This window comes from Pituophis catenifer, unplaced genomic scaffold (genome assembly GCF_029215685.1).
Source record: "Pituophis catenifer annectens isolate HBS135680 unplaced genomic scaffold, rPitCat1.0.hap2 SCAF_10, whole genome shotgun sequence".
Classification (NCBI taxonomy): Eukaryota; Metazoa; Chordata; class Lepidosauria; order Squamata; family Colubridae; genus Pituophis; species Pituophis catenifer.
Window position 1 is genome coordinate 28,075,595 of NW_027256890.1, and position 12,683 is coordinate 28,088,277.

A 12,683-nucleotide genomic window follows, 5' to 3' on the forward strand; every position below is an offset into this window, starting at 1 on the left:
CCACCGCACGACTAAACTACGGTTCAAAGAAATCCGGATTTGGAAGGAATTGTATAGAACAGCAGCCTGTGGAACAGTCTGCCACATGAAGTGGAAAGTTATCTTTGGCTAAAGGTCTTTGACTGGAGGCCCCTCTTTTCAGAGATGCTCTCCTGGATTCTACCTAAAGCAGGGGGTTGGAATAGAGGACCTGGGGGCTTCCTTCCATCCCGAGGAGTGTCCTGGGGGGTGGGAGAGAAGATACTATGCCAGTTGCAGCCAGTGTGGCACTTAGGGTTGAGGGCCCCTTTTTTTTAAAATTTGATTTATATGCCGCCCTTCTCCGGAGACTCAGGGTGGCTTACAGTGCGTTAAGCAATAGTCTTCATACTTTAGTATATTTATACAAAGTCAGCTTATTGCCCCCACAAACTGGCTCCTCAATTTACCTACCTTAGAAAGGATGGAAGGCGAGTCAACCTTGAGCCTGGTAAGATTCGAACCTGCAGTAATTGCAGGCAGCTGGTCTTAATAACAGGGTGCATTAAACCACTGTACTATCAAGGCTCTTGGTGCTCTCTGAGCTTGCTTGTTTTCCTGAAGACGTTTCACGACCCAAGAAGGTAACATCCTCAGTGCCATCAGCAGCCAAAAAAAGCGAATACAATCCTTGGTGGCATAAACAGAGGCATAGAATCAAAATTACATGCAGTACCACTTTATAAAGCCTTGGTAAGGCCACAGCTGGAATACTGCGTCCGGTTTTGGTCCCCACGTTATAAAAAAAGATTTATTGGTTCGATTTCTATGCTGCCCTTCTCCGGAGACTCAGGGCGGCTTACAATGCGTTAAGCAATAGCTTTCATCCTTTTTGTATGTTAAGACTTTGGAAAAAGTGCAGAGAAGAGCAACTAAAATGATTAAAGTACCTGGAGACTAAAACGTACGAAGAATGGCTGCAGGATTTGGGTCTGGCTAGTCTAGAGAAAAGAAGAATTAGGGGTAACATGATAGCAGGATTCCAGTATTTGAGGGGCTGCCCCAAAGAAGAGGAGGGGGTCAAATTATTCTCCGAAGCACCAGAAGACAAGAAACAACGGATGGAAACTAATCGAGGAGAGAAGCAACCTGGGATTAAGGAGAAACTTCCTAACAGTGAGGACAATTTTACCAGTGGAACAGCTTGCCACCAGAAATTGTGGGTGCTTCATCGCTGGAGGTTTTGAGACTGTCTTGAGATTGTATAGGTTCTCCTGCTTGAGCAGGGGGTCAGACTAGATGACCTACAAGGCCCCTTCCAACTCTGCTATTCTATACTATTCTATAACCAGTGGACCAGAAATTGTGGGTGCTCCATCGCTGGAGTTTTTAAGAAGAGACTGGACAGCCACTTGTCTTAGGAAATGGTATAATTGAGCAGGGGGCTGGACTAGAAGACCTCCAAGGTCCCTTCCGGCTCTATTCTGATAGATTGACTAGCATCGATGTGGCCTAGTTGGATCGTGACACCTATGCAAGAGAGACTGACCAAGCTCAGAGAGCACCAAGGACCTCGCGGTTCCAACTGGGAGCTATAAAAATTAGGGTGTTTTTTATTTTTTATTTTTATGCTTCTCCGCTCGGTCCCCATGCAGGTGCAGCGGGGATGAAGACCCCACTTCAGGTAGCTTTCCAGATGTTCGGTGTCTCTGAGCATCCCAAGCCAGATGCTGAGCCCTCCCCAGCAAGGACCACTTGAGAGGCTGCTGCGCTGGGTTTCCTGCATTGCCCTCCTGCGATGAGATTTTGGTGGCTGAGAATGACTCTCCTGCGTACTAAACACGCACAACAGGCACTCACGCAAACACACACACACACACACACAAAGCGAGATAGGCAGAGAGCCTGCTGCAACGCCTTTGAGTTGTCCTATCCAGCAAATATGTCTTCCGCCAAGGTCAGGAGCCCAGGGAGGAGAAGGAGGAAGGGGAGGAAGGAGAGAGAAGGGAGGCAGAGAAGAGGAGGAGGAGGGGAGGAGGAAAAAGGAAGAGGAGGAGGAGGAAAGAGAAAAGGAAGAGCAGAAGAAGAGGAAGAGGAGGAGAAAGGAGGAGGAGAAAAGAGGAGGAAAGAGAAAAAGAAGAGGAGAAAGGAGGAGGAAAGAGAAGGAGGAAGAGAAAGGAAGAGGAGGAGGAGGAAAGAGAAAAAGGAGAAGGAGGAAGGGGAGGAAGGAGAGAGAAGGGAGGCAGAGAAGAGGAGGAAGAAGAGGAGGAGGAGGGGAGGAGGAAAAAGGAAAAGGAGGAGAAAAGAGGAGGAAAGAGAAAAAGAATAGGAGGAGGAGAAAGGAGGAGGAAAGAGGAGGAGGAAGAGGAAGGAAGAGGAGGAGGAGGAAAGAGAAAAAGGAGGAGGAGAAGGAGGAGGAAAGAGAAAAAGAAGAGGAGGAGGAGAAGGAGGAGGAAGAGAAGAAGAGGAAGAGAAAGGAAGATGAGGAGGAAGGCAGCTAGGGAAAGAGGAGGAGAAGAGGAGGAGGAGGAAAGAGAAGAAGGAGCAGAGAGGAGAAAGGAAGAGGTGGAGAACTGAAATACGCTTACTTTGGCCCTCGCAATGTGCACACTTTCCTTCGCTCTGACCCTGTGTGTGTGTCTGTGTGTTTCTGAAACCCTCTGAGGAACACAAAACCGAAGGGGGCACACACAGACACCTCACTGCCCCATGTGCCCTGCCCCCCTTCCCCTCTCCCCCCCCCCCGAGCTGCAGAGGACATAGTGAAGACCGCCTGCAACCTCTCTCTCGCGCGCACAACCACACAACCAGCCAGACACAACTGCAAACCCACACTAACAAACTGCTGGGGTGGGGGGAGCAATTCTTTTTTCTCCACACAAGCCCACCACCACACAGGGCCTCTCCCGGGGCGGCACCCCCTTCTTCCATGGCAGGGCATGCTCCCCACCACCCCGCAAACAAGGAGATTGGCCCTTTGGGGAAGGAAGCGTGGGGGCTTAGGGGGCAAGGAGGGGCTCTACAGCCGTGAGTCAGGGGGCTGCACTACTAAGTGCCCCCCCCGCATTTTCCCTACCCCGGAGGACCACGGGAGGGGGAGAAGCACTGTCCCCCCGCCTCCCCGTTGGGTATTGCACTCCAATTCTCCCATTCCACCTCACCCACCCACAAACCCTGGTTAGTCATTCCCCCCCCCCCCAAATTGTCTTTGCAAGATTGTGGCTCCCCTATTATTTACAGGCCCATCAGTTTTAGGCAAGGAGGGGGGGCATCGCAGCCCAGCCCCCCCCCTCCACTGCCCGGCCCCCCAAACTCTCATCCTTCGGTGTTCCGGCTGGCCTCACGGTGGGGGGCAGCCGAGGACGGGAGATCCGACTCGGCACACGATGTGGAGGGGTGTGGGGAGGAGAACCAGCTGTCTCGGCCTGGGACGGGTGGACCGTTCCCACCACCCATGAGGGTGGGTGTGGGGGTGTCACTTCCAGGGGCGGAGGAGGGGCTCCTAGCTGGCCAGGGTGCGTTGCAAATTCAAGCGGTTCATCTTGGCTTCTTCCAAGCCTTGGAGCTTCTGCAGCTGAAGTTCGTCCAGATGCCTCCAGAGCTCCTGGCGTTCCTTCTCCTTCTTCAGTTCCCTGAAGGGAGGGGAAGAGGAGGAGGAGGAGGGGGGGTCAGGGGCAAAGAAGGAGGCTTCCCGTTCAACACCTGCCCCCCCCCGCCCAACCACCCCCACCACGTGCCCAGAAAAATGACAAAATTCAGAATTACACAATTAACAAGAGTTGGGAGCAACTTTGAAGATCTTCTAGACCAGCGGTCACCAACTGGTGGTCCGCGAGAAAATTTTGGTGGTCCGCAGAAAAATTATTTGCATTTTTTAATATTGCACTAAATCAGGGGTCCTCAAACTACGGCCCCTGGGACGGATGCGTGCAATGAACGGTTGTGTTGCTGCAGAGAGTCTCCCCCTTCGGGGTCTTCTGTGGGTTGGAGGGGGGCAGAAATTCCGACTTGGGGGTCTGCTTCGGCCTCCTGGTGTGGGGCTTTGGGCGAAGGCTGGAGGGAAGAGCCACTGGTGGTGAAGAGCCGGAGGGCCTCGTTCCAGTGGGACTGCACCATGGCCTGGAACTGGCTGACCTTCTCAGCCCGCTGAGCCTCCAGGCGCCGGTACCTGGCCTTGCAGGTCTTCCCTCTGCTTGGAAAGCCTAAGCTCCTAGTCCTCAGTGAGGTGCTCCTGCTGAGCCTCCTTCTCGGCCAGATCCAATTTGAACTGAGCTGTTTTGCCAACTCTTTCTCCTGGTGGCTACTTAGCTCCAGCAACTGCTTCCTGTTGGGGCCCTAAGGAGTCCGGGCGAGGAGGGGAGGGGCGAGCAGAGGCCGGCGAGGCGTCCCTCAATGTGAGTGACATCGAGTTGACCACACCCACCCAGTCACATGACCACCTAGCCACGCCCGCTCACCCGGTCATTAGGCAGATCATACTAGTGATCCATGGGATTTAAAATTATGGATTTAGTGGTCCGAAAGGTTGGGGACCCCTGTTTTAGAGACTGGACAGCCATTTGGCCAACCGCCCCCCTATATCTACATCGGGGTCCCCAACCCTCGGGCCGCGTTCTACTACTGGCCCATGGCCAATTCAGAACCAGGCCATGCGAGCAACAGGCTGGCATGTATGGGCACGCATGCAAACGGCCCAACATGCGTGACATGTATACGTGGGCACACACTGGACCGCCACTCGTGCTGCCTGATTCCCCCTCTCTCCCGCTTCCAGCCGGGCCACCAAGCCACAAAAGTTGGGGACCGCTGACCTAAATGACCTGTCTAACGTGGAGTTTACTAGATTGCATTTCAGAACAACAGAGTCGGAAGGGACCTTGGAGGTCTTCTAGTCTAACCCCCTGCCCAAGGAGGCGACTATTTAAAAACTTCCTGATGTTTTCTGACTTTGGAGGTTTACACACACATACAGAGAGAGAGAGAGAGAGAGAGAGAGTCTTAAGAGTAGTTTAGCCGGTTTTCTTGCATACTCAGCCTGGAAATAAGGAGGAATTTCCTGACAGCAAGAACAATTAACCAGCGGAACAGCCTGCCACCAGAAGTTGTGGGTGCTCCATCATTGGAGGCTTTTATGAAAGAGACTGGACAAGCCATTTGTCTGAAATGGGACAGGGTCTCCTGCTTGAGCAGGGGGCTGGACTACAAGACCTCCAAGGCCCCTTCCAACTCTTGTTATTCTGTATTTTATCCTTGCCATCCCTTCTGACTCCGCAATTCTGTGATAGTTGACTGAACCATTAACTAGCTCAATGGGCTGCCTTTGTACAAGATGCCAATTCCATCCCCTATTGACAAAAGCAAGCCAAGCTTAGAACTGGGCCTGGCTGGTCTAGTGAAGAGAAGGACCAGGGGAGAACAGGAGAGCATCTTCCAATATTTGAGGGGCTGCCCCAGAGAGGAGGAAGGGGGTCAAGCTATTCTCCAAAGCCCCCGAAGGCCAGACAAGGAACAATGGATGGAAACCGAACAAGGAAAGATTCAACCTGGAAATAAGGAGGAATTTCCTGACCGTGAGAACAATCAACCTATGGAACAGAAGTTGCCTTCCGAAGTTGTGGGAGCTTCATCACTGGAGACTTTCAAGAAGGGACTGGACTGCAACCTCTCAGAAATGGTGTAGAGTCTCCTGCTTGGGCGGAGGGTTAGACTAGATGACCTACAAGGTCCCTTCCAACTCGGTTAATCTGTAACTTGAAAGCCTGTGGGCTTCAACTCCCGGAATTCCCCACCCTCATCTCCTCACCCCCACTCAAACAGTTCACACCCTCGCACAAACCCACTTACTGCTGCTTCTCCACCTTGTAGGAGGCAGTGAGTTCATCGAAGAGCTTGCCGTTCATCTCCATGAAGGTCTTGAGGACGTTGTAGACCAGGGACACAATGGTCCTGGGAAGAGAGGTGGGACGGGGAGGTGAGAACAAACGAACCTGGGACACATGGGGAGGCCCAACATCCCTACAGTCTTACAACTACGACAACTCGCCATGGCCAACTCACCACAGCCAACTAGCCATGGTCAACTCTTCATGGTCAATTCACTGCAGCCAACTAGCCATGGTCAACTCTTCATGGCCAATTCACCACAGCCAACTAGCCATGGTCAACTCTTCATGGCCAATTCACCACAGCCAACTAGCCATGGTCAACTCTTCATGGCCAATTCATCACAGCCAACTAGCCATGGTCAACTCTTCATGGCCAATTCACCGCAGCCAACTAGCCATGGTCAACTCTTCATGGCCAATTCATCACAGCCAACTAGCCATGGTCAACTCTTCATGGTCAATTCACCGCAGCCAACTAGCCATGGTCAACTCTTCATGGCCAATTCACCGCAGCCAACTAGCCATGGTCAACTCTTCATGGCCAATTCACCGCAGCCAACTAGCCATGGTCAACTCTTCATGGTCAATTCACTGCAGCCAACTAGCCATGGTCAACTCTTCATGGTCAATTCACCATGGACAACTCACTGCAGCCAACTAACCATGGTCAACTCTTCATGGCCAAATCACTGCAGCCAACTAGCCATGGTCAACTCTTCATGGCCAATTCACCATGGACAACTCACTGCAGCCAACTAGCCATGGTCAACTCTTCATGGCCAATTCATCACAGCCAACTAGCCATGGTCAACTCTTCATGGCCAATTCACCACAGCCAACTAGCCATGGTCAACTCTTCATGGTCAATTCACTGCAGCCAACTAGCCATGGTCAACTCTTCATGGCCAATTCACCGCAGCCAACTAGCCATGGTCAACTCTTCATGGCCAATTCACCACAGCCAACTAGCCATGGTCAACTCTTCATGGACAACTCACTGTAGCCAACTAGCCATGGTCAACTCTTCATGGCCAATTCGCTATGGGTAACTCACTGTGGGACAAGAATCACACAAACATTGAAGAAGTAGTTGAATAGAATCATTAAGGATGCCAAAGGAGGGACAAAATAAAATGCGAATGACCAAAATTATAATATTTTTAAAATTATTTGAAATAACTAAATTGAATTCTTGGATCATCCCATGGTGAGTTGGCTGCAGCGAGTTGTCCCATTCCGACTCACCGAGAGGACAACCTATACCAGGTTGTAATTTCCTGGAGTGGGAAGTGGGCTTTTTCCAGTAGTGAAATCTATGTTACTACCAGTTCTGTGGGCATGGCTTGGGGGGTGGGTGGGTAATGTGACTGGGTGGGCGTGGCCAACTTTAAAAAAAAAAAACCTTTAAAAGCATTTTTTCTACAACCTCTTCAATGAAGAGTTGCCTGATTGGCAGAGGCTTTTTTGTCTTTTAAAAACCTCTGCCAATCAGGCAACTCAGCTAGGATCGTCAGAGGCTTTTAAAAGCATTTTTTCTACAACCGTCTTTTAAAAGCCTCTGACGATCCCAGCTGAGCTGCGTGATCATCAGAGGCTTTTTTTTTTTTACTTTTAAAAGCATTTTTTCGGCCGAAGAGGTTGTAGAAAAAATACTTTTAAAAGTAAAAAAAAAAAACATCTGATGATCGCGCAGCTCAGCTGGGCATGTGGGGGGGGGAGGCAGGGATTTTTGCTACCGGTTCTCCGAACCACCCGCTGCCATCGCTACCAGATCGGGCGATCCGGTCCGAACTGGGAGCATTTCACCCCTGGCTTTTTCCCAGGTAAGTTTTCTAACTTTTGGGGAAGTCTGAGGAAGTCCTCGTTCTCTGACCAAGTCCTCCCCGGTGCCGTGCCTGCCGGACTCACGGGTTCCAATGCTCCTTGGAGACGCGGTAGAGCGTGCCGAAGATGGTGGGCAGCACCGTGTGACAGTTGTCCTCCACCAGGCTCAGGATGTATTCGTTGTTCCAGAAATAGAGTGCCCGTTCAGCCACCTGTTTTTGGGGAGGGGGGGCACAGAGCAACAGCCGTGAAGATTCAAAAGCCCATTTAAAAAGTCCCTGACCCAGCCGCCTTCAAGCTGGGCAGTCCTCGATTTACGACCACAATCGAGCCCAAAATTTTCAGTTGTTAAGTGAGACATTTATTGAACTTTGCCCCGTTTCCCCTTCTAAGCAAGATGGTTGTTAAGTGACTGTTGCCCCGTTTTACGACCTTTCTGGCCACGGTGGTTAAGTGAATCACTGTGGTCGTTAAGTGAGTAACCTGGTCGTTAAGTGAATCTGGCTTCCCCCGTTGGTTTTTCTTGTCCGACGGTCGCAAAAAGGGATCCCGTGACCCCAAGTCACTGCTACCGTCATAAATACGAGTCAGTCGCCAAGCGCATGAATTTTGATCACGTGACCACGGGGAGGCTGCAACGGTCATCAGTGTGTGACTAACGGTCGTAAGTCACTTCTTTCGGCGCCGTTGTAACTTCGAACGGTCACTAAATGAACGGCTGCAAGTCGAGGACTACCTGTAAGGCGGGCTTTGAATTATGACCAATGGCTTAACGATGGTTCAAAGTTACGACGATCTCAGAAAAAGTGACTTATGACCCATCCTCAAAGTTACAACTGTCACAACTTCTCCCCTTCGGTCATCGGATCACATTTCATCCCAATTGGCAATTGTGCGTATTACAGTCGCAAACCACCTACCTGTTGTGGTCCGCCAGCAGCCTGCGGAGCTGCGGCAGAGCCGGACAGCGATGAGGCTGAGGAAGAACATGGGCCAGTCCTGGAGGCTGGAGAAGGCCCGGACGAGGGCTCTGCGTCGGACGCAGAGATGGGGCCGGGGCCATCGGGGAGTGATGCGTGGACTCTGGAACCTCCAGAGGCTGACAGTAGAGAGGCAGAGGAACAGGAGGAGCCTGTTCCTAGTGCACGTATGAGAAGAGCTGCCAGAAGGCAGGAGCAGCTAAAGCCGAGAGGACGACTCAGGAGTAAGGCCAAGAGATGATTAGCCCCTCCCATAAGGCTTAAAAGACCAGCAACGGCTCTTGGGCTCTTTGTTGGAAAACAACCATTTGAGAGAATTGCTTCTTGTTTCACTGTATTCATTTCTTGTCGGCGTCTTCTGCTTCTGAGCTTTTGCCAAGAGAAGCCTTTGGCAGTTTGCCTAATTATCCCAAGGTCGGTGATAAACTATGGAATGGTGTTTTGAAGAATTTGCTTTCATTTAGTTTGGACGACGCTGAGAAGGAGTTACTTCTCAGCTGTTTTCTTTCTTTTTTATTTATTTTTTTTATTTTAATTTGATTTATATGCCGCCCTTCTCCGGAGACTCAGGGCGGCTTACAATGCGCTAAGCAACAGCCTTCATCCTTTTGTATATTTATACAAAGTCAGCTTATTGCCCCCACAAACTGGGTCCTCAATTTACCTACCTTAGAAAGGATGGAAGGCTGAGTCAACCTTGAGCCTGGCGAGATTCGAACCTGCAGAAATTGCAGGCAGCTGGTCTTAATAACCAGCTTAATAACAGGGTGCCTTAGACCACTGTACTACCAAGGCTCTTTTGGAACTGTTTGTATTTAATACTAACTACTTGGGCCTGGGTCACAACACTACCTGGCTTCCCATAAGCAAAATCAATTGGGGAGGGAGCAAGATTCACTTAGCGACCACGTGATTCACTGAACAACCATGCGATTCACTTAACGACCGAAGTAAAACTGGTTGTGAAAATGCAGTCCCGGTGACTGGATGACTTGCTTTAACGACCGCATGGCTTGGTAACTGAAACTCCCTCTCCATTTGTAGTCGTAAGTGGAGGACGACCACAAAGATGGTTTCCCCCTCCCCGCCCTTTTTGCTCGGCGCCCCCTCCTCCCCAAAGCACCTGGAAGTGGGGGCTGGCGATGCATCGCGCCACTTGCTTGAAGAGCGGCTCCTGGATCTTCACGAACTGCGAGGGCTCGATCACATCCAGGATCTCCTCAATTTCCCCCAAGAGCATCACCTGATCGGGAAGGGGGGAGAAGGAGGGGATGAAGGGAGGGGGAGACCCTCTGGCTGATGCCCTTGCGGGGCCTGACCCCTCTCTATGCATGCAACAACACCCACCCCCTGCCCAGCCCTTCGGTACCTCTTTTTGAGTGCAAGTCTTTGGCCAGTATTTCAACAGGCCCCGTATCACCTGCCGAAGAAAAGAGAAAATATTGATTGATTGATTGATTTGTATTGAGCGTACGGCATCTGTAGAGGTCATGAAATCGCCGATATTCATATTTAGTTTAAATAGAGCGTCAGCAAATATGTGGGCTTGCGTGTGTATTATGTGTATATATCTATATACATACATACGTAGACATAGAGCAGGGGTGAAATCCAGCAGGTTCTGACAGGTTCTGGAGAACCGGTAGCAGAAATTTTGAGCAGTTTGGAGAACCAGCAAATTCCACCTCTGGCTGGCCCCCGAGTGAGGTGGGAATGGAGATTTTGCAATATCCTTCCCCTGCCACACCCACCAAGCCACACCCACAGAACCGGTAGTAAAAAAAATTGGATTTCACCACAGACATATACATACATACATACATACATACATACATACATACATACATACATATATATCTATATCTAAATGGATGGTTGTAAGTTGAGGACTACACACACTTATTGTAGATGGGAGAAATGGTCACGCACATACACACTACATATATACCGTGTTTCCCCGAAAATAAGACCAGGTCTTATATTAATTTTTGCTCCAAAAGACGCATTAGGGCTTATTTTCCAATTAGTCTTATTTTCAGGAAATACGGTACATACATACATCTTATATTCTCTCTCTCTCTCAAATAAATATAGTATATAGTATAAGTTTTCTTATATAATATAGTATATAGTATAATATTTTCTTATAGCATAAGAAAATATATATAGTATATTACAACTTACAACCATCTGTTTAATGTTAAAAAAAACTAAAACCATTTTTAACCCAAACTTTTTAAGCAAAGCACCTGAGGGCAGGACAAGAAACAATGAATGGAAACTCATCCAGGAGAGAAGCAACCTGGAATTGAGGAGAAACTTCCTAACAGTGAAGACAATTAACCAGTGGAACAGCTTGCCACCAGAAGTTGTGGGTACTTACTTCATCACTGGAGGTTTCTAAGAAGAGACTGGATGGCACCTGTCTGAAATGGTATAGGGCTTTCCTGCCTGAGCAGGGGGCTGGACTAGAAGACCTCCAAGGTCCCTTCAAGCTCTATTCTGATTGATAGTGATCAAAGTTGCAATGGCATTAAAAAAAGTGACTTATGACCGTTTCTCCCACCTACAACCGTTGCAGCCTCCCCATGGTCACATGATCAAAAATCAGAGGCTTGGCTCCTATTTGGTTCGTACTTATGACGATTGCAGTGTCCCAGTAATCATCTTTTGCGACCTTCTGACCAGCAAAGTCAACGAAGAAACCAGATTCACTTAACAACCGTTTTCCTAACTTAACAACTGCAGCGATTCACTTAACAACTCAGGCAAGAAAGGTCGTAAAACGGGGCAGAACTCACTTAAATGTCTCACTTAACAAAAAATGTCTCAATTAAAAAAAAAAAAAAAACCTCTGCGTGAAATTGCTCAATTGTGGAGCTATATATATATATATATATATATATATATATATATATATATATATATATATATATGTATGTATGTATAAATAACGTTGCTATAAGAAAAACTTTTTAAAGTACTGGTAGGATTTTAGCTGAGATTTTAAAGGACCTTGCAGAGTGCTCTGTAAGGATTTTTAGAAGATTTTAAGCTGGGATTTTAACCAGAATTTTAAATATTTTAACCAATATATTTACAATGACGCGGGAAATCACCCGAGATTTTAATTTTTTGCATATGCACACCCGCGAAAACTTAAGAAGACAAATATATATAAATAAATATATATATAAGTGGACAATAAAATATGAGAGATAACCTATTAAATTCAGATTAAAACCATATTATCACCATAAAATGGAGCCCTAGAATTGCATTGGGACAGATGTTATCATTCAAGAGAGAGAGAGAGAGAGGGAGAGAGAAGAAGAGGAAAAATATTGGAATTTTAAGCCAATTTTTGGAATTTTTCACTTAGTGGGGTTGGGCAGCTCTAGAAACGCAAGGAACGAGCGAAAAGAAAACTCTGGCTCTTGTTCGAAGGTGCCTCTCGCACCCAGGGCTGCTGCCCCGCTGCCAAATCTCACCCCCCCACCCCCCACTGCAGCCGTGCCCCCTGCCCCGTTGCTTGCCCCCCTGCCCCTTGCAAAGGCCAGACTTACGTGCTCGGTCAGCGTGGCGTCTTTCTCCAAGAACTGGACCACGCAGTAGGCCAGCTGCAAGAGAGGAATCCGGGTGAGGAGGTGAGGAGCCTCTCTGAACCCCGGAGCGCCCCGAGGGCTCATCTCCGGCACCCACCCACCCCCGGGGTTGCTGGGTGCCAGGCGCTGCCAGGCTCACCTGGGCGTGGAAAATGGAGAGCGATTTGACGGAGTGAAGCGGAATCAGAACCCGCACCAGGAACTGCTTGTGTTCCGCCTTCAAGGGCAGTGCGAAGCCGTTGATGATGCTGAAAGAGAAGCCAGGGGGAGGGGGGAGGGGGGTTTTAAGGGAGGGAAGGTCATCCCTGCAGGGTTGTTGTTGTTGCAGCAGCCAATTTCTTATATCGGTGTCGGGGGAGCTAAATCAGGGCTTCCCAACGAAGCGGCTTGGATGAGTGGACTTCAACTCCCAGAATTCTCTGGCCAGAATT

At 49.3% G+C, this 12,683-nt stretch overlaps 1 protein-coding gene across 1 annotated transcript in view; it reads right to left on the reverse strand.

Annotated features, from left to right (window-relative positions):
• Window positions 1-3,186: 3,186 nt before the first annotated feature.
• Window positions 3,187-12,683, reverse strand: part of PPP2R5B (protein phosphatase 2 regulatory subunit B'beta) — a 39,851-nt gene continuing 30,354 nt past the window's right edge. Inside the window, exons 7-13 of the mRNA XM_070951575.1 lie at window positions 12,392-12,500; window positions 12,214-12,267; window positions 10,017-10,067; window positions 9,771-9,890; window positions 7,752-7,879; window positions 5,803-5,904; window positions 3,187-3,590 (exon numbers count right to left, since the gene is read on the reverse strand). Of these exons, the coding sequence (XP_070807676.1) occupies window positions 3,461-3,590; window positions 5,803-5,904; window positions 7,752-7,879; window positions 9,771-9,890; window positions 10,017-10,067; window positions 12,214-12,267; window positions 12,392-12,500 (694 nt within the window). The 3' untranslated portion in view covers window positions 3,187-3,460. The remainder of the gene's footprint in view (window positions 3,591-5,802; window positions 5,905-7,751; window positions 7,880-9,770; window positions 9,891-10,016; window positions 10,068-12,213; window positions 12,268-12,391; window positions 12,501-12,683) is intronic.